The 21,501-nt window shown below is 41.5% G+C and overlaps 1 protein-coding gene across 1 annotated transcript in view; it reads left to right on the forward strand.

Annotated features, from left to right (window-relative positions):
• Nucleotides 1–408: 408 nt before the first annotated feature.
• ZNF41 (zinc finger protein 41) overlaps nucleotides 409–21,501 on the forward strand; it is a 35,763-nt gene continuing 14,670 nt past the window's right edge. The window contains exons 1-3 of the mRNA XM_069462923.1: nucleotides 409–476; nucleotides 2,457–2,480; nucleotides 13,356–13,617. Coding sequence (XP_069319024.1) covers nucleotides 13,546–13,617 — 72 coding nt within the window. The 5' untranslated portion in view covers nucleotides 409–476; nucleotides 2,457–2,480; nucleotides 13,356–13,545. The remainder of the gene's footprint in view (nucleotides 477–2,456; nucleotides 2,481–13,355; nucleotides 13,618–21,501) is intronic.

The raw sequence follows: 21,501 nt of genomic DNA on the forward strand, positions 1-21,501 counted from the left end.
CGGACTTCTCAATAATTCGAGGGTCAAAAGGGAGGAAAAAGTTACAAATTAGCACTTGAAACCGAACCAATGAAAACCAGACAAATCTAAATTAATACAACAAATTAAAACTTGGATCTTCAGAAGAAAACTTTAGCCTTAATACTTATACATGAAAATCAGAAAGGCTAATGACTGGGTTTTGAAAACGAGCCAAGATGCCCCACCACTGATGTCGCGCTCTCTCTCTCTCTCTCACACACACACACACACACACACACACACACACCATGACTCCTGCACATATCCTCGGTCCCTGGCGCGGAATCACTTCAACCCCTGGCGCTCACAGAGGTTAAACTCTCGCCGCCGGCGACTTCCGCTTCCTGGCCTAAGTCTCCCGTGCACGACTCCCCCCCGCAGCGACTGCACGGGTTCAGTGACAGCCGAGACGCCGGGTGTTTCCCCCCAGCCGACCGGTCCTTGCCGTGGCCCAGGTCGGAGCTTTCCATAGAGGGGCCGCCCGGTAGGCTCCGAACGGCGCGGGCGCCGGGTCCGGGCCACCGCGGGAGAGGGTCGCCGCGTCCCACCTAGGAGTGCGGCGGGGACGGGGGTGGGTCGGTTGCGGGAGGCAGAGGGGCTGGACGACGTTTAATGAAGCAGGGGCTCCCCTAGGGAGACCGCCTGAGGCCGAGCCACCTTAAGGGCTGAGCAAGCCAAGCGCCCCGCCCACCGGGGCCTCGGAGGTGACTGACCCCTGGAGGCTTCGGCCGAGGGGGGGAAGCTCGGTAGTACCAGTCCTCAGGCCGGTGCCTCGGCCACTGGGAAGTCCGACAGGGGAACATCGAGGAGGGGACTCTGTGGCAGAAATATACCCTCTTCCAAGATGGCGGCTCCCGTAGAGACACTCCCACGGGGACAGCCATGTTCCCCGCCTGACAAAGTCACTAAAGAAAATTGGAAAGCGCGCCTCCCCTCTGGCACACACGCACACGCACGCACCGACACGGTGTAAGTGCACCGGGAATGATCGTGGGCGAGCGGCCGCTTCTAAGTTGACACTGAGCATGTGCACATCAAGTCCTGACGCGCAGGGGTCCCTTGAAACAGTTGTAGGACTTAAGGCTCTGGGAGTTTAACTGAGGCAGATTTAGGGCCAGGCCAGTTAAACAGAGATAGTTATGGGGGTGTCATGACAGGGATTTCGTACTCAGTGATGGTACTCAGAAGGGTGAGTAATGGAGCTTCTCTGTGGTCATTTATAGAGAGGTGCGGAGAGTGAGTGACAGGTTTGAGGGTGAGTGATGGGGTCCGTGGGGAAAGTGATGGGGACCCTGGAGTGGAGTGCGTGATGGGCCTGTAGGGTGAGTTTTGTGGGGTCTGTGGGTGAGTGATGCAGGGTCTCTAGGATGAGTAATGGGGAGTCCGTGGAGTGAGTGATGGGGGTCTGCAGGGTGAGTGAGGGAGGTCTGTGAGGTGTGGGATGGGCTTTAGTGGTTGGGTGGCCAAGGTTTCTGTGGGGTGAGTGATGCAGTTATTTGAGACTAGTGGGGGGGGGGAATTCTGTAGAATCAGATGTGCAACTTCTTGGGGTCAGTGATAGGTGGTCTTTAGGTCTGAAATGAGGTTGTTTCAAAAATCTTTTGACTTTGTCAGTCCTCTTGTATCTTTGTTTTCTTTGTTATTAGTTTCTGTCCTTGACATTATTTCTTTTTTGTTTTTTTGTTTTCTTTTGTTCTCATGTTAAAATTCCTAAACTGAATGTTTATCTTATTACTATTCAATCATTTTTTTATAGTATAAGCATTAAGGTTATGAATTTTTCTCTAAGAACACTTTAGCACTGTGTCACAAGTTTTGATATGTAGCATTTCCACTATGGTTTACTTCTAATGTTTTCTAATTTCTGTTGTGATTTTCTAATTCCTGAGGTATTTTGATAAGAGATTTTGATTTCCCAAAATGTTGACATTTTTGTTATTGATTTCTAAATTGTGATCAGAGAATGTCATCTGAGTGATAATTAGGTGCAGGAATAATGTTTTTAAGTTCAGTACATACCACCAAATTATTTTCCAAAACTTACATAAAATTGAAACTCCCACCAGCAACAACATATAAAAAGTCTCATTCTAAAATCTTTTCCCACACTGGATGTTGCTTTTTTTGTTTGCCCAATTCTTAGGGCCAAACACAAGGGTACCTAGTTTGCCTTGATGAGCGTTTTCCTGACAACTAATCGTTGAACATCTTTTCACATTTATTGGCCATTGAAATGTATTTGTAAAATTTTTCATATCCTTTGTTCTTTTTTTCTTTAGGTGATTTGTCTTTCATAGTAGTTTGTGAATATTAACCTGTCATTTGTTTTAACTCTATTTCCTTTATCTCTATATCTTGACTTTTGAAAAGTGTCTTCATGTTTAATTAGAAAAAATAATCATCTAATTAGGTATGTTTGTCTTTTTCCCTTACAGATTCTGAGTTTCTTGTCTTGCCTGGTGAGTTCTCCCCATTTCATGCTTAAACAAATATATGACTTAAGTTTATTTTATATATTTATTTTTGAGACAAGGTCTCACTCTGTTGCCTGGACTAGAGTGCAGTGGCGTCATCATAGCTCACTGCAACCTCAAATACCTAGGCTCAAGCTATGCTCTTGCCTCAGCCTCCTGAGCAGCTGGGACTATAGGCGCGTGCCACCATGCCCAGCTAATTTTTTAATTTCTGTAGAGATGGGTGGTCTCACTATCTTGCTCAAGCTGGTCTTGAACTCCCAGCCTCAAGAGATCCTCCCAACTTGGCCTCTCAATGTGCTAGGATTACAGGCGTGAGCTACCATGCCTGGCCTTAAATTTATTTTAATATATTTGTTTTAATTTTTAAAGTTAATTTTTAATCCAACTGGAATTTATTTTGATGTGTGGTAAGAGATGAGGTCATTTTGTATTTTCAATTTGGATAGACAGTTTGCCAGCACCAATCATTAAATGAATATCCTTTTCTAATTCAATTAAATGCCACTCTTGTCACATAAATCCCCAAATGTATATTGTTTTATTTCTGAACTCTATGTATTCTTCTGATATATGTGTCTACTCCTTTTTAAATAATTTTATTGACTTTAGAAATAGTTTTGATATCAAATAGTGCTTGTCTCCCTCACTGTTCTTTTGTGTGGTTTTCTTTAATATTGTTGAGCATTTATTCTTCCATATGAATGTTAAAATCATTTTATCTAGTTTCAAAAATAACCATTAAAAATTATATTTGTTTTTTTTTTCTTTTTTTTTTTTTTTGAGACAGAGTCTCACTCTGCCCAGGCTAGAGTGCCGTGGCGTCAGCCTAGCTCACAGCAACCTCAAACTCCTGGGCTTAAGCGATCCTACTGCCTCAGCCTCTCGAGTAGCTGGGACTACAGGCATGCGCCACCACGCCCAGCTAATTTTTTCTATATATATTTTTAGTTGGCCAGATAATTTCTTTCTATTTTTTAGTAGAGACGGGGTCTCGCTGTTGCTCAGGTTGGTCTCGAACTCCTGACCTCGAGCGATCCTCCCACCTCGGCCTCCCAGAGTGCTAGAATTACAGGCATGAGCCACCACGCCCGGCCCCTTAAAAATTATAGTTGATAATATTCTTCTTATAGGTCCAATGCCTTTTTTTAAAGTTCATTCTTAGATATTTTATCTTTGTTTTTGTCATCATTGTGAATAGCTTTTTTTTCTGTTTGCATAGGGGAAATCTATTGATTTTCTAATTTCTATTGCTTATCCAATCCAATTATCAAATTCTCATATGAATTCTAGTTGCTTTTTATAGCCTCTTTTCTTAGATATCATATTACATCCAATTAAAAATGATATTCTCTCTTCCTTTTAGATATTATTCTGATCACCTCATCTTCTATCACATTAGCTAGAGACTTCGGAACAATGTTGAGTGATACTTGATATAGGGTATTGCTATCTTCTTGCTCATGTTACTGAGTATAACTTAGACATGTCTTATTTGAAAATGAAAGCTATTTATTTATTCATTCATCCATTCAACAAACATTTTTTGAGCACCTACCTCTTGCCAGATACTGAGTTTGAAATCCTGCTTGCTGCTTACTAGCTATGATCTTTTTTTTCCTAACAGCTTTATTGATATAATTCACCTATCATAAAATTTACCCATTTAAAGATTACAGTTCAGCGGTTTTTAGTATATTCTCAGAATTGTGCAGCCATCACCACAGTATAATTTTAGAGTATTTCATCACCCAAAAATGAGACACTGTACCCATTAGCAATCATTCCTCATTCCCACCCCTTATTCTAACCACAGGCAACCACTAATTTACTTCCTGTCTCTATAGATTTGTCTATTCTACACATTTTATATGAATGGAATTATAAAATATGTGGTTTTTTATGATGGTCTTCTTTCACTTAACATAATGTTTTCAGAGTTCATCCATGTTATAGCATGTATCACGATTTCATTCATTTTATTATTATTTTTATTGTGGTAAGAATATTTAACATGAAATCTACCCCCTTAACAAATTTTTAAGTACACGATACTGTTAATTATAGGCGCAATGTACAGAAGATCTCTAGAACTTATTCATCTTGTATTCCTGAAACCTTATACCCATTGAACAGCAACTTCCCATTTCTCCCTCCTTTCAGCCCCTGGCAGCCACCATTCTACTGTTTCTGAGTTTAAGTATTTTAAAAGTACTTCACTCCTTCTTATTACTGAATAACATTTCATTGTATGGATATACCACATTTTATTTATCCATTCATCAGATGTACATTTGGGTTGTTTCTACTTTTTAGCTATTATGAATAATGCTGCTATGAGCATTTGTGTATGAGTTTTTCTATGGACATATGTTTTCATTTCTCTTGGGTGGATAGCCAGGAGTGGAATTGCTGGTGTGAGGGAGTGAGGCAGAATTTTACTTCTTCTCCTTTAGGGTTTCTGTTTGGCTGGGCCTGACAATTAAATTGATAGAGGACAGATCAACAGAGAAAATCACACAAAATGTATTTAATACAAGTTATGTGGCACAGGAGACTTCGTAAAAAAATAAAGACCCAAAGAATAGTTAGAGTCAATCACTTATATATTGGATTGGACAAAGAATAGTAAGTTGTGAAAAAGCAACTAAATTAGATAGGAAGCCTAAAATATAAGAGTTATTTTAAAAGGGTTTGTACAGAATTCTCTTGGTCTCTACTTCCCTTCCTTGATGATAAGAATGTTGCTTTCCTTCTAGTAGAAGGAGGGAATCTTTCACATGGGAATGTTATCTCTTGCTTTTAAGAAAGAGAAAGAAGGTCAGTATGACCTTGCACCTGCTGTTTTTCAAGTGCCTTTAACTCAAAATAGTCAATACACCAGAGTGGTATATTTTTAATTCCTTCACTGGATCACGTGGTACCTCTATGTGTAACATTTTGAAGAATTGCCAAACTGTTTTCCAAAAATGGCTGCATCACTTTATATCCCAGCAGTATGTAAGGGTTCTAATTTGTTACTTCCTTACTGACACATCATCTGTCTTCTTTTATTCTAGCCTTCCTAGGAGGTATGAAGTGGTATCTCATTGTGGTATTTTTGTTGTTGTTGTTGTTGAGACAGGGTCTCACTCTGTTACCTGGACTAGAGTGCAGTGGCATCATCAGTTCACTGCAGCCTTCAACTCCTGGGATCAAGTGATCCTCCTGCCTCAGCCTCCTGAGTAGCTGAGACTACAGGTGTGTGCCACCATGCCCGGCTAATTTTTCTATTTTTTTGTAGAGACAGTGTCTCCCTCTTGTTCAGGCTATTCTCCAACCCCTGACCTCTAGTGATCCTCCCCGCCTCAGCCTCCCAAAGTGCTAGGATTACAGATGTGAGCCACCACGCCTGGCCTCTCATTGTGGTTTTGTTTTCCATTTCTCCACTAACTACTGATAGTTGAGCATCTTTTCCTGTACTTATTGGCCATTTTTATATCATCTTTGGAGAAATATCTATTCAAAATCCTTTGCCTATTTTTAAATTGGATTATTTGTCTTTGTATTTTTGAATTGTAAGAGTTCTTTACATATTCTGGATACAAGTCCCTTGTCACATATGTGATTGGCATATATTTTCTCTCATTCTGTGGGTGTCTTGATGGTCTAATCCTTATAGTTTTTCTATGTTCCTATTATGATTTGTATTTTTATTAGAAATGGCTCCTGAATTGTGTCAGATGCCTTTTTTTTTGTAGAGACAGTGGGGGGGGAAGTTGTCACCCTGTTGCTCAGGCTGGTCTGGAACTCTTGGCCTCAAGTGATCCTCCCACCTGGGCCTCCCAAAGTGCTGGGATTACAGATGTGAACTGTCATGCCTGGATTTTTTTTTTTTTTTGTCAGATGCCTTTTTGATGTTAATAGCCTTATGGTGTTATTCTCCTTAATTGTTGTAATGAATTATATTGATGTGTAATGTGGATCTATCCTTGCCTTCCTGGAAGAATTCTGTGTGGTCAAGGGCAGTTTTTGTTATGGGTCATGATTGGATTTGAGTTAATAATATTTTACTTAAAATTTTTGCCACTGTAAGAAAATTGCTTATAGTTTTCCTGTTTTATACTATATTTAACAAGTGTTGGTATTAAGGTTAAGCCAGTTTTTTAAAGGAATTCAGGAGATTTCTATTTTTTATGTGTTAAAATGGCATAGACATTATCTTCTTTAAAATTCAGCTATAAACACATTTAGAATTGTTGCCTTTCAAAAATGATAAATTTTAACTATTTTCTTTTCTCTGATTATTGATCTTTATAGATTTCTATTTTGGGGAGATTAATTTTGGTAATTTATGTTTGCTAGGGATTTTATATTTTCATCGAGCTGCACATAATGCTTCATTAATTTACTTTAATCACTTCCACACCTGTGACAGTAGTTCCTTTTGTCATCCTAAAATTGTGTTCATGAGTGTGATAAGTGTGTATGTATATATTTGTAATTTTTTCCTTTCTCTTTTACCTTGATTGGGTTTCTCATAATTATTTTGCTGTCCCTTTCTAATTTCCTAGGTTGAACACTTAGTTCATTTATCTTTAGCTTTCCTTTTTAAATATTAAAAAAAATTTAGACTAAAATATTCTTTAAATATAGCTTTAGCAATGTCTCAAAATTTGGTATGAAGTCTATAATTTTGTTATCAAATTCCATCTTTAATTCTGACATGTTTAGAGAATATTTCTTAGTTGAAAACTGGGTTTGGTAGTTTGATTATCTTTTTATTATATATTTATGATTTTACAGGATTATAGTCGAGATAGCCTGCCAAAAGTCTAATTTTTAAAATGTATCAAGATTTTTTTCTTTGAGTCCAAGTTATACAATTTGAAAAAAATTTTGTCAACTATGCCATAGTATATTCATTGGGCATAGTAAAGTTATGTGTCTTAAATCTAGCTTGTTCATGATATTTTTCAAATCTTGTTTTTTGGCCGGGCGCGGTGGCTCACGCCTGTAATCCTAGCACTCTGGGAGGCCGAGGCGGGTGGATCGCTCAAGGTCAGGAGTTCGAGACCAGCCTGAGCAAGAGCGAGACCCCGTCTCTACTAAAAATAGAAAGAAATTATATGGACAACTAAAAATATATATATAGAAAAATTAGCCGGGCATGGTGGTGCACGCCTGTAGTCCCAGCTACTCGGGAGGCTGAGACAGGAGGATCCCTTGAGCTCAGGAGTTTGAGGTTGCTGTGAGCTAGGCTGACACCACGGCACTCACTCTAGCCTGGGCAACAAAATGAGACTCTGTCTCAAAAAAAAAAAAATCTTGTTTTTTTATCTACTTGATCCATCATATTATAGAAGAGATACAATAAAATTTCCTGGCATAATTATGATTTTCTTAAACTTTTATTTTGAAATAATTATAGATTCACGGGAAGTTGCAAACAAATTATAAGAAGTTGCAAGCATAGTGCAGAGAGGTCCTATCTACCCTCACCCAGTTTTTCCCAATGGTTACATCTTATAAAATCATAATACAATATAAAAGTTTGGAATTTGACATTGGTACAAGGTGTGTGCATAGTTCTGTGTCATTTTGTCATGTGTGTAGATTCATGTAATGACCACCACAATCAATATACAGAACTATCACCCCTTTGTCATCTTTACCCCCCCCACCATCCCTAACCCCTGCAAGCAGTCATTTTTCTCCACCTCTATCATTTTGTCATTTTGTGAGTGTTATATAAATGGAACCATACAGTTTATGACCTTTTGAGATTGTTTTTTTTTACCTCAGCATAATGTCCTTGAAAACTGTCCAAATTATTGCCAGTAACAATAGTTCATTTCTTTTTATTGCTGAGTAGTATTCCATATTACAGATGCACTATAGTTTGTTTAACCATTGGGGGCCAGTTTGCTTGTTTCCAGTTTTAGACTATTAGAAATGAAGCTGCAGTGAATAATCTTGTACAGGTTTTTGTATAAACATAAGATTTAATTTCTCTGGGATGAATGCCCAAAAGTGCAATTGCTGGGTCATGTGATAACTATTTTGGTTTTTAAAGTAGTTGCCAAACTATTTTCCAGAGTGGCTATACCACTTTACATTCCCACTGGCAATGTATGAGAGATCTGGTTTCTCTGCATCCTCTCCAGCATTTGGTAAAGACCAAAAATCAGAGAAAAGAAAATAGTTCAAATTTGCCATTTTAAAAAGGCACTAAGACTTCATGTGGTTCCATGCATTCGTGCTGGTTTTATTTGCATGTGTTGAATGACCATAAAGATTTATGCCAGTTAGTACTACTTTATTGATTATTTTATTATTAAAAGAGGCCCCCCTTTTTTGCTAATCTGTTGTGTGCTTTGGACCTTAATTTCCACCTTGATAATTATATTTTCAGACCTGCTTTCATTTTTCTTACATTTGCCTGGTATATTGTATAGTTTTTAAATCCTTATTGAAATATAACATAATACAGAAAAGTACATACATTGTTTATATTTAGCTTGGTGGTTTTTTAACAGACTGAACAAACCTGCATAGCCACCACCTAGATGAAGAAATATGCATTACTTGCTCTCAAGAACCCATGTTTTTGAAATTTATATAAATGTAGTCATACAACATTGCTTCATTGGTCTTTTGGGTCTGGCTTCTTTGACTTAATTTTCATGAGATGAGACTCATGCATGTTGAATCTAGCAATTTATTCTTTTGTTTTATTGTATAGTATTTCCTTGTGTAAATATAGCACAACTTGTTTATCCATTCTAATGTTGATGAGCGTTTACATAATTTCCAGTTTTGAATAAAGCTGCTATGAACATTATTATATTCGTCTTCTGGTAAACATATATTCTCATTTCTCTTGGGTATATACCTAGGAGTGGAATACGTGGGTCATAGGATATTGCATGTGTTCAGCATTAATAGATACTACCGAACAGTTTTCCAAAGTGTCTGTACTATTTATGCTCCTAACAAGCAATTTATGAGTTTTAGTTACTCCACATCCTTGCTAGCTCTTGGTTATTTCCCAACTTTTTCATTCTAGCCATTTCTGGTAGATATGGAGGATTGTCATATTGTAGTTTAATTTCTATTTCCTTGCTAACTAATGTGGTTGAGCATCTTTTCATATGTTTATTTGCCATTTGGATATTTTCTTTGTGAAGTGCTTATTCCTTTGTTCTTTTTTCTATTGCTCTTATTAATTTCTACAAATTCTTGATATATTTGGGACTTTAATCGTTTGTCAGATACATGTATTGCAGTTATCTTCTCCCACTGATGAACAGAAGTCCTTAATATTTTGTTTTGTTTTGTTTACTTTTTTGGCATTCCTGGGTGGGCATGAACAGAAATCCTTAACTGTAATGTAGTTTAATTTAACAATCTTTTACGCTACCAGATATCAGAACTTAATATGAAGCACATTGATTAAGAAAGTGTAGACTGGGCATGGTGGCTCACCCCTGTAATCCTAGTACTTTGGGAGGCCAAAGAGCTTGAGGCCAGGAGTTTGAGACCAGCCTGGGCAAATAGCAAGACCTCGTCTCTACAACAAATAAAAAAATTAGCCAGGCATCATGGCACGTGCCTGTAGTCCCAGCTACTCGGGAGGCTCAGGAGGGAGGATCCAGGCATTCAAGGTTGCAGTGAGCTATGCAGTGAGCCATGACCCTGCCACCACACTCCAGCCTGGGTGACAGAGTGAGACCTGCAGAGCAGTGGAGAAAGGGTAGTCTTTTCAATAAGTGGTGCTGGATCATCTTATTTCTACATGGAAGGAAGGAATCTTGACCCTAACACATACCACACACCAAAATCCTTCCCAAATGGGCTGTAGATCTAAATCTGAAAGCTAAAACAATAAAAGTTTTACATTAAACATCTTTATGACCCTGAAAGATTTCCTAACAATACATAACCATGAAGGAAAGAATGATAAATAATATGGTGTATTTCTGCCCAGTGCTTTATTTCACACCTTTATCTTTTTGTTTTAGATGTGAGGCAACTATATTTTGTTTTTCTAACCCAGTCCCATAGTTTTTATCTTTTATAGCATAATCCAGCTCACTCAATTTTGTTGTGTTATAATATGCTTGATTTTATGCCTAATATTATGTTTTTTTGGTGATAGGGTCTTGCTCTGTTGCCCAGGCTAGAGTGCAGTGGCATCATCACAGCTCCCTTCAACCTCAAACTCCTGGGCTCAAGTGATCCTCCTGCCTCAGGCTTCTAAGTAGCTGGGGCTATAGGTACACACCACCATGCCCAGTAATTTTTCCATTTTTTTCTTTTTTGTTGTTTGTAGAGATTAAGTCTCGCCATGTTGCTCAGGCTGCTCTTGAACTCCTAGCTTCAAGTGATTCTCCTGCCTTGGCTTCCCAAAGTGCTAGGACTATAGACATGAGCCACCTCGCCCGGCAGAATTTTGATTATTTTTATCTATTCCTGGTAGTAATTGCCTTTACCTGCCTTACAAATATGATCATTTATATTTTCTTTTTTTTTTTTTTTTTTTTGAGACAGAGTCTCACTCTGTTGCCCAGGCTAGAGTGAGTGCCGTGGCGTCAGCCTAGCTCACAGCAACCTCAAACTCCTGAGCTCAAGCGATCCTCCTGTCTCAGCCTCCCGAGTAGCTGGGACTACAGGCATGTGCCACCATGCCCGGCTAATTTTTTTCTATATATATTTTTAGCTGTCCATATAATTTCTTTCTATTTTTGGTAGAGGTGGGGTCTCGCTCTTGCTCAGGCTGGTCTCGAACTCCTGAGCTCAAACGATCCGCCCACCTCGGCCTCCCAGAGTGCTAGGATTACAGGCGTGAGCCACCGCGCCCGGCCTATTTATATTTTCTACATTACTAGATCCAAATAATATTGTGCCAATATCTGCCCATAGAGACGCATAGTTTGCCCTCTTCTCATTTTGCTTAGTAATTTTTCCCAGGATATTTTAAAATTTCCAATTTATAGCTTCATTTACTCCAAATGGAAAATTACATTATTTTTCTTTATTCAGCTATAATTATATCAGTTGCTGCAAGAATCATATCTCAAAACTGCTTTCTATTTTGATGTTTCTGTTATTAAATACGATTCCATTTATAATTGTTTAGAATATTCCCTTGAGTGTTCTCCTGAGATTGGAATATTGGCATTTTATGGTATAAATGCTTTTATGTCTAAAATTGTCTTTCTTTTGCTCCGACAGAAGAGTAGTATCTAGCTAGGGTAGGTTTAAGATTCTTGGATCTCAGTCCTTTTCTCTCAATAATTTGTAGATGTTTTCTTCTAATATGGCTTCTATTGTTGTAGATAAGAAGTCTAGTGCCATTGTGATCCCTTTTCATTGTAAATAATGTGTTGTTTCTGCCTGGAAGATTTTTAGTTTTTCTTGTTATCCTTTAAATTCAATGCCAAACCAATTCCTCTGGGAATTGGATTCCTCTGGGAGTCAAGGATTGGGGGAATTTCTATGGGGAAGGATCAATGAGTTAAGGTCCAATAGGATTAGATAATCCAGGGCCTATAGATGTCATTCATTTGGGGGCAGTAAGTGACAATTTTGAGGAATCCTTGAAGAGAAATAATTGGAAATATATGTGGGTAAGTGACTGAGACCTCTGTAGAAATTCTGGAGGTTTTATCTGAGTTGGAGATGTAAGTTTCTGAGGTCATTGATTCGGTCCATGAGAGTTTATTGATTGGGGCACTGAGGTGGTGAATGATTGATTGCAAGCCTGGAATTCTCAAAGGATTACAAGTCTTTGGGAATCAGTTTTTGGGGGCCTGTAGGAATCATGGATTGGGGCCTGTGGACATTGGTGATTTCCGGACTATGTGAGCTGGAATGTGATAGGCTGGAAGGTCTGTTACTGAGGATTTTATGTGGGTCACTGACTCTGTTGAGGGTGTGTTGCTTGTGTTGTGATTGTTTGAGGAGCCTGTCGAAACCAGTCATGACACCACTTGGGACGCAGTTTTTGTCAAGCAGTGTGGGCTAATGATTTAGGAGCCTGTGCAGATCTGCTGGTTTTCAGGGCCTAGATGGGAATTGCAGGGGAGAGGTGAGTTTATGTTTTCACCTTTGACAGAAGAGAGCGGGCCCTATAAGTTGCCCAGAGTGTATACTGAATTACACAGAAGCTCAGTTTCTGATTTGTGACACAGTCGCCCCTCAGCCAGAGCACTTTGAAGGCAGGGGGAAACATAAATAATGTTTATTGTGATTCTGCCATGTATAGAATTGCATAAGGCTCAGTAGTAAAGAAAATGTGCTTTGGAGCCAGGTATACCTGGATTTGAAGCCCTGTCATTCTTTCTAATCTGAGTGATTGGGGGACAGATTTTTCAGTATTTCTGAACAGCCCTATCTGATGGTAAATGGGAACAACAATAATGATAGTAATTTCTAGTCCACAGGATGATTGTGAAAACTAAATGAAGTACCTATTAAAACATACCTTGTACCTTGTATTATAGTAATAGCAATATTTAATATTAGTTGAGTGTGCCCTAGGTGCCAGGCAGTTATGAGTGCTTTAGAAGTATCATTTAGTTTAACTTCAACAAACCTATGAGATAGGTGTTTTCATCCTGTTTGAAGATGAAGAAAGAGCCAAAAGTGACTTCCCCAGATTCCAGCTGGAATATAAAAGAGCTTGAATTCAAACCCTCATTCACTTTGCAGCAAATCTCATGAATTTTCCCCATATTCCATATTAATACTTGACATTGGTTTTGCTGAACTTTTCTCTTCCACAACATCCAGCACAGCGAGCTGCCCCTTGGCGCCCCCAGGAAGCATTTGCGGGTGAATGTGGAGTGACTAACCTTGTGGACACTGTCTTTCCAGGGTTTTTTGGAGCCTCTGCAGAGTCCGGGGGCCAAACCCCTTAGTGGGAACTGCAAGATCTTCCTTCTGACCCCAGCTTGCTTCACCCCAGCAGCTCTGGTTGAGTCCACAGATGCCAGCCCAGCTTCAAGTTCCTGGGACGAGTGGAGCTGTCAGCAGGACAGCGTGAGGCCTGAGGCCCAGTGTGGACATGGCAGCTAATGGGGACTCTCCCCCATGGTCCTCAGCCCTGGCTGCAGAGGGACACGGCAGCTCATGTGAGGTGAGGACAGAGAGGACCCCAGGGGCAGGAATTCATTCAGTGAGGAGACACTCCTGACCTGTCCCCAGGGCCTCAGTGCAGGGACAGGTAAGTCACAGGAAATGGCAGATTCCGGACTTGCTGCCCCAGAAACAGATCAGGATTCTCCACTGAGAGTGAGCACCACATGGCTGATGTCACCACATCCAGAGCCCTGTGGGTTTCAGCAGAAAATGTGACTTGGCTGATGGAGGAGGGAGATGTAGAGGGTCCAGCCCCACGGCCTAGGGGAGAGGGAGGCAGCTCCCTGCAGGGTGTCTGAGGGTGAGGTCTGGGTGGGAGCCACTCCCCCCACCCCAGTAGGGGCCCTTCACTCTGCATGAGCTCTTTACAGAGACTGATCCCACCCCTCCGCCTGCCCCCCCACCCATCTCTGGGATCTGCTGACTTCCCCTCTATCCTGATTTGGGTGCAGAAAAATCCTTCTTCTTTGCAACTTAGAGACTGGCAGGGTAGTAGGGTGACCACAATCTGTAGGGCCCTTCTAGCTCTTCCTCCTCCTTTCAAAGATGAATAAAATGACCTAAGGAGGTGTGTGACTTACGCAGGCCTCTCAGGTTGGCTGTGACGGCCCTAGACCAAAGCCAGGTCCCCTGACGGTGTCCTCTACCCTCACCGCACCACAGCCGGGACCAAGTTTCCCGCTCAGAGTCCCCTTTGAGATTGTGTAAGCAGAGGAGGACGATGAGTGAGCCAGACCCTGTGCGACAGCTCCCTCCTTTCAGACCTGCCTGAGGATGCTGTCAGTTCTGGGAAGGCCTCCTTGTCACAGGGGCTCGGAGTCATGTGGCCATTAGATAATATTAAACTTTTTTTTTTTTTTTTTTTTTTTTTTTTTTTTTTTTTTGAGACAGAGTCTCACTCTGTTGCCCAGGCTAGAGTGAGTGCCGTGGCGTCAGCCTAGCTCACAGCAACCTCAAACTCCTGAGCTCAAGCGATCCTCCTGTCTCAGCCTCCCAAGTAGCTGGGACTACAGGCATGCACCACTATGCCCGGCTAATTTTTTCTATATATATTTTTAGCTGTCCATATAATTTCTTTCTATTTTTAGTAGAGATGGGGTCTCGCTCTTGCTCAGGCTGGTCTCGAACTCCTGAGCTCAAACGATCCGCCCACCTCGGCCTCCCAGAGTGCTAGGATTACAGGCGTGAGCCACCGCGCCCGGCCTAAACTTTTAAATATTGTTTTTTATCATTTCATCACTTCATAATAAAATATTAGAAAGTACAGGTTAGCAAATAGAAGAGAATAAAAAATTACTTGTAATTCCAGCATCACCCAAAGTTAACCATTGTTAACATTTAGCTATATTTCCTTTTTCCTTTGTGTGTGCATGTGTACAGATGTGTGGGTATACGTGTGGCGCTATGAGTGTGCATGCACGTCATATGCATACACATATATAGCTGCAGTTTTGAAATAGAATCATACTATTTAGTTATCTTCTTTTTAACTCATCAGGTTAACAATTTTCTAGGCAGTAAATATTTTTCTTCATACACGTATGATGTCCATTTAGCCAGTCCACTTTTTAAAAATTTTATTTTTGGCCGGGCGCGGTGGCTCACGCCTGTAATCCTAGCACTCTGGGAGGCCGAGGTGGGCGGATCATTTGAGCTCAGGAGTTCGAGACCAGCCTGAGCAAGAGCGAGACCCCATCTCTACTAAAAATAGAAAGAAATTATATGGACAGCTAAAAATATATATATAGAAAAAATTAGCCGGGCATGGTGGTGCATGCCTGTAGTCCCAGCTACTTGGGAGGCTGAGACAGGAGGATCTTGAGCTCAGGAGTTTGAGGTTGCTGTGAGCTAGGCTGACGCCACGGCACTCACTCTAGCCTGGGCAACAGAGTGAGACTCTGTCTCAAAAAAAAAAAAAATTATTTTTAATCGCCAAATAATAATATATATTTATGGGATACAATGTAATATTTATATATATGTTATAGAATGCTTAAATCAAGATAATTAACATAACCATCTCCTCACATACTTCTTTTTTTGGTGGTGTGAACATCTAACATCTCTCTTGGCAATTTTGAAATATACATTAAATTGTTATTAACTATAGTCACCATGCTGTCCAATAGATCTGAAAAAACTTTTTATTTTTGTCTAACAAAAACTGTGTATGCTTTGACCAACATCTCCCCATCTCCTACAACCAGTCCACTATTAATGTGCATTTAGGGTGTTTCAGGTTTTCTATCATGATTAACAATGCTATGATAGAATTCCTACATTTAAATCTTTTTGCCCAAGTCATTGAAATAATATTTTGAGTCAAAGGTATAGGGGCATTAAATGGTAAATGAATCAATGCTCAACAGCAGTGCATTTCCACCTCATCTAAGTTCTGCTGAGTCATAACGGTCACAGACTCACAACAATGTGGTCCTCCTCAGTCCTGCAGATGGCCTCTTGCCCAGCCACGACATGGGGATTTCTAGATGAGTGATTTTGGGCTCTCTAAGGCACATTTCACCAATTCATCTCTTCCTCCCAAACCATGGATCTCTGGCCCTATCTTAAGAAGAGATGGAAATGACCAACACCCTGAGGAATATTAGTTATTCACTTATTTATTTTCTAGGTTCTTTTTTTCCCATTAGATATCAGGGAGCAGGGTATAGGCAGAGATACCAAGGAACCGATAAAAATGTCCCAGGGGTTGGGGAGCAGCCAGCTGGAGCAAGCAACAGTGGCTGAAGCTGGAGAACAAGCAGAGGGGTCAGTGAGAGAAAGAGGGCTGCGGGCAAGCACGGGAGAATGAGGAATAGGGAGAGGCTGCAGGGGCCACAGTGCATGTACTGGGGATGGAGAGTAGCCAAGGGGTCCAGGGAACAGGTGGAGGTACAATGGGACAAACAGAGGACACGGGAAACATGAGACGCTGGGTAGCACCCAGAGCCCAAGAACAGTCGTTGAGGCTAGAGAAGTGATTGTTAGGGAGCAGGGAAGAGCCAGAGGGTTAAAGAACAGTCTGAAGTATCAGGAAATAGGAGGAGGGACCAGGAAATAGAGGAACCAGATAGCCACCAGACAGAGCAGGGAACATCAGAGGGCTGAGGAAGCAGAAGAATCAGATGAAATGGAACAAACAAAAATGTTCAAGGAGCTGAGGATAAGCCTGAGGGACAAGCAACTTCCCCAGGAACCAGGAGGGGAGCAGTTCCTTGGTTTAGAGCAGAATTTGAGGGTACAGGGAAAAGGCAGAAGTACCAGGGAACAAGACATGGGAAATATGACCCTGCGAATGGGTAGCAGCCAGAGGGACCAGGAGACAATTGCTGAGGCTGTAGAATGAGCAGAGGGATGGGGGGAGGGGACAGAACCCGTGGAGCAGGTGGAAAGGTGAGAGAAGAGCCGCTAAGGCTAAGGAGTGGCCTAGGGTGCCAGGGAACACATGCAACAAGGAACAGCCACTGAGGTTGGGGAGCAGCCAGAGGCAGCAGCAAAAACATGCATAGGACAAAGTGTCAACCAGAGGTCCCAGGAAATAACTAGAGGAGGAACTAGAGAACAGGCCAGCTGAACATTAAATGTGTACCTGGTGTGGGGTAGCAGCCTGATGGGTTAGAGACCCTCTAGAGGGACTAGAGAAGAGCCAGAAGGAACAGTATGAATTACTGCCAAGTTAGCCAGAGGTCACATGCAGCAGTCACTGGAGTTAAGGCACACTTGAAGAAGCCAAAGAGAGACCAGGGAGCAGTCAGAGTTCTCAGGAATAGGGTGACCAACCGTCCTGGTTTGTCTGTGACTCAGGGGACATGGGACTTTCAGTGCTAAAACAGGGAAATCCCTGGGCAAACTGGGATGGTTAGTCACCCTACCCAAGAAACAACCACAGGAACCAGCCAATGGTCAGACGTAATATCAGTAATGGAGAGATGGAAGTACAGAATCCAGACATGGCATAGAGCACACGGAAGTAGTGTACGTTAGTGCGTAAGAGCATGGGCTAAGGAGCCAGCTGGACTGGCTCTACTCAGAGTATGGGCCGTGGACTAGATACATGAGCAGCATGGGAGAGCATATTAATTACATGTATTCAAGGAAACATCCACAGACACAGGGAAGAATCAGGAGACCAGAAAACAGTCAGAGGAATGTAACAGCAGTCTATGTGAACCAGACAGAAACAGCTGAAAGGAACAAGAAAGGCCCTTAGGGACCAGGAAATAGTCGGGTGCACTAGGGCACAATCAGAAGAATGACGCCACAGAATAGGGATCAGTTGGAAGGACAACTGTCTAAGGGAACAAAGGACAGGAAACAGGAGGCATGAACAGTTAGAGGGACCCAGGTGCAGTCAAAGGAAGCAAGTAATAAGAGAATGGGAGCCACTTAGAGGAAATGGTAAACAGATGGACCAAGGAAGAGTCAGAGGGAACAAGAAATGGTCAGATGGGGAACACTCAGAGGGAACAAGGACCAGCCGAGGGAGGGAGCAGAAGTCTGGGGAAGCAGAAAATAGCTGGCGGGGGGGACTAGAAAGAGGGAGGAGCAGTTGCAGGGGCACAGAGAACAGTCCAGGGAACTGGGTATAGCCAGATGGGTAAGGACCAGCCAGAGGGAGCAGCACACTGTCTACAAACTTGTCCCCTGAGACAGAACACCCACGTACACAAGTTCCGTGGAGCAGATTTGTTATAGATGGGCAGCAAGGGACAACAGAAGTCTAAGATTCATTGCAAACTGGTCCCTCCAGGCTCAGGAAAGCTTCTCAGGGTGCATGGAGTCTTGTCTGTGTGTACCCCACTTTCACCGCCACTGGGGGACCCCAGAAATCGGCTTGCCCTGGATTTTATAATTCAGGGCAACTCAATGGCCAGGGCTAAACCACTGAAGGTTGAAGGACATCCTGTTCCTTGGGAGGACTGGAGCAGAGCTCAGGGCTGTTCGGCCAGTCCCTCCACAGCTGAGGATGTTACATTCCCTGGGCACCCCCAGCCAGGGGGGAACCTGCAGATGTTAATATGCCCATACTGGCTGGTAAATAGCCACTCCTCCTCCGCTCCCTGAGACTCCTCCCCTGTGCCACCCATGTCAGCAAGGCTCAGTAGAACAGTGCAGCCAAGAGAGTTGCCCCCAGCACTGAGCCCCAAGGCTGTCCCTTGGGTGATGAAGGGGGCAGGCAGGTAGGTTGCCCTGGGAGCTGGTGGGTAGAGAAGGTGGGTGCAGAAGGCCAGGAAAGGGCCTGTGGGAGCTCCCTGCTTGCTCCGTGCCCCTGAATACTCACTGACGAGGGGAGGCCCCCAGGGCCCCAAAATACCAAAGGGCCTTTGGATGAATAAAGGTTCTTCGCTTCTTTATGGAGAATCGTTAGAGCTTTTCTTTGCTACTTGGTACATTTTCTGTCTTGTTTAGGAAATCCTCACCAGCCCCAAGATCTAAATGAATATACACATATATTTTCTACTGAGAGTTTTAAAGCTTTGGTTCTTTTGAAACTTTTTGTTTTGCAGTACAGGCAGACTTTGGAAATACTGCGGGTTTGGTTCCAGACCACCGCAATAAAGCAAATACTGCAATAAGGCGAGTCATACAAAATTTTTGGTTTCCCAATGCATATGAAAGTTAGGTTTACACTATCCTGTAGTCTACTAAGTGTGCAATAGCATTATATCTAAAGAAACAATGTACATACCTTAATTAAAAAACACTTTATTGCTAAAAAATACTGCCACAGACAAGAAGTAAGCACGTGCTGTTGGAAAAATGGTGCTGATAGACTTGCTTAATGCAGGGTTACCACAACCTTCAATTTGTGAAAAACGCAATATCTGCAAAGTTCAACAAAACAAGGTATGCTTGTAATTTCAAAATTAAAGAGAAATTGCAAGAATAGTACAAAGACTGTATATGCCCTTCATCCAGAATCGCCAATTATTTGCCACATTTGCTTTCATTCTCTTCTCAATGTGTGTACACGTGTGTATACAGATATTTGCTATTTTATTTTCTGAACCTTTTGAGCGTAATTTGCAGACATAATTCCCCTTTACCCCTAAATAATGTGTGTCTTTTAAGAGTAAGGATATTCTCTTATGTAACTACAGTAGCGTTATCAAAATCAAGAAATTTAACATTGACATGATACTGTCTACAGTGTGTATTATCGAATTATTTAATATACAATGTATAATACACAGTCTTCCCAGTTGTCACAGTGATGTCCTTTACAACATTCCGTCTCCAACCCCTGCTGCCCCAATCCAGGATCCCACGCAGGGTCATGTGTTGTGTGTTGTGTCTCTTTAGTTGTTACTCAGTCTTTCCTTGACTTTCATTACACAGACAGTTTTGAAGACTGTCCCTCAATTTGGGTTTGTTTGTTAAAAGCAAACAATTAGATTCAGATTATTCAATTTTGAAAGGATGATCACATGCCATGTTCTCAGTGCTTCATGCCAGAAGGCATTCCATACCAATTTGTCCTGTTATTGATAATATTAACTTTGATCACCTGGTGAAAGTGCTGTTTGTCAGGTATCTCCAAAATTACTCTCTTTTTCTCTGTAATTAATAAGTATTTTGTGGGGAGATATTTTGAAACTATGTAAATATCCTATTTCTCATGCTTTGGTCCATTGACTTCAGCATCCATCAATGATTCTTGCCTGTAACAATGAATTACTGTGCTGTTTCCCTGATGGTGTCTTTCTAATTCCATCATTCCTTTTACTTTGGTTGGCATTTTACTGTAAGGAGAAATATTGCTAGCTCTGACTGCTGAAAGGACAATGATGTGCCAGGTACAATGAGCATACCTTGATTTATAAATACCATTTGTCATTCATAGGAACTAGAGCTTTGTGGAGAAATGGCTGACTCCAGGGCTAAGATAGAGAAAGTACAAAATCATCCTGGCAGAACTAGTGTTGGAAAGTAAGAAAGTGCTCAGAAAATGGGGACATGTTCAAAGGACACAGGAGCCAGCTCGAAGTAGTTCTCTCCTCTGGCCAAATCTGGGACAATCTGAGTAGCAAAATCAATTTTATAACATTTCTATCATTCCCCCCTCCCCATTCCTTCTTGCCTCCCCCAACCCTAAGCAACCACTGATCCACTTTCTGTCTCTGTAGACTTTTCTGTTCTAGACATTTCATGTGAATGGAGTCATATAATATGTGGTCTTAGTGTCTGGCTTCTTTATTTAGCAGAATGTTTTCAAGGCTCATCCATGTTGTAGCATGGATCAGCACGTCATTTTTTTTTTATGGCCAAATACTATTCTACTGTATGGGTATACCAGTTTTGTTTATCCCTTTGTCAGTTGATGGACATTTGGGTTGTTTCCACCTTTTGGTTATTATAAATAATGCTGCTGTAAACATTTGTGTACAAGTTTTTGTGTGGACATGTGTTTTCACTTATCTTGGATACACATCTAGTAGAATTGCTGGGTCAAATGGTAACTCTATGTTTAATCTTTTGAGGAACTGCCAGACTGTTTTCCAAAGTGGCTGCACCATCTTATGTTCCTACCAGCAGTGATTGAAGGTCCCAATTTCTTCACATCCTCACCAATACTTGTTATTATCTGACAGATTCTAGCCATCCCAGTGAGTGTGAAGTGGTAACTTATTGTAGTTTTGATTTGTGTTTCCCTAATAATAACAAATTAACAATGTCAAGCATTTTTTTAGAGAGATGGGGACTTACTCTGTTGCCAAGGCTGGCATGCAGTGGTGTAATTATAGCTCACTGCAGCCTCAAACTCCTGGGCTCAGGCAATCCTCCTGCCTCATCTTCCCAAGTAGCTGGGACTACAGGCGGGTGCCACCATGCCCAGCTGATTTTTTTTTTTTTTTTTTAGAGACAGGTTCTCACTATATTG

The sequence above is a fragment of the Eulemur rufifrons genome, chromosome 30 (genome assembly GCF_041146395.1).
Source record: "Eulemur rufifrons isolate Redbay chromosome 30, OSU_ERuf_1, whole genome shotgun sequence".
NCBI classification, from domain to species: Eukaryota; Metazoa; Chordata; class Mammalia; order Primates; family Lemuridae; genus Eulemur; species Eulemur rufifrons.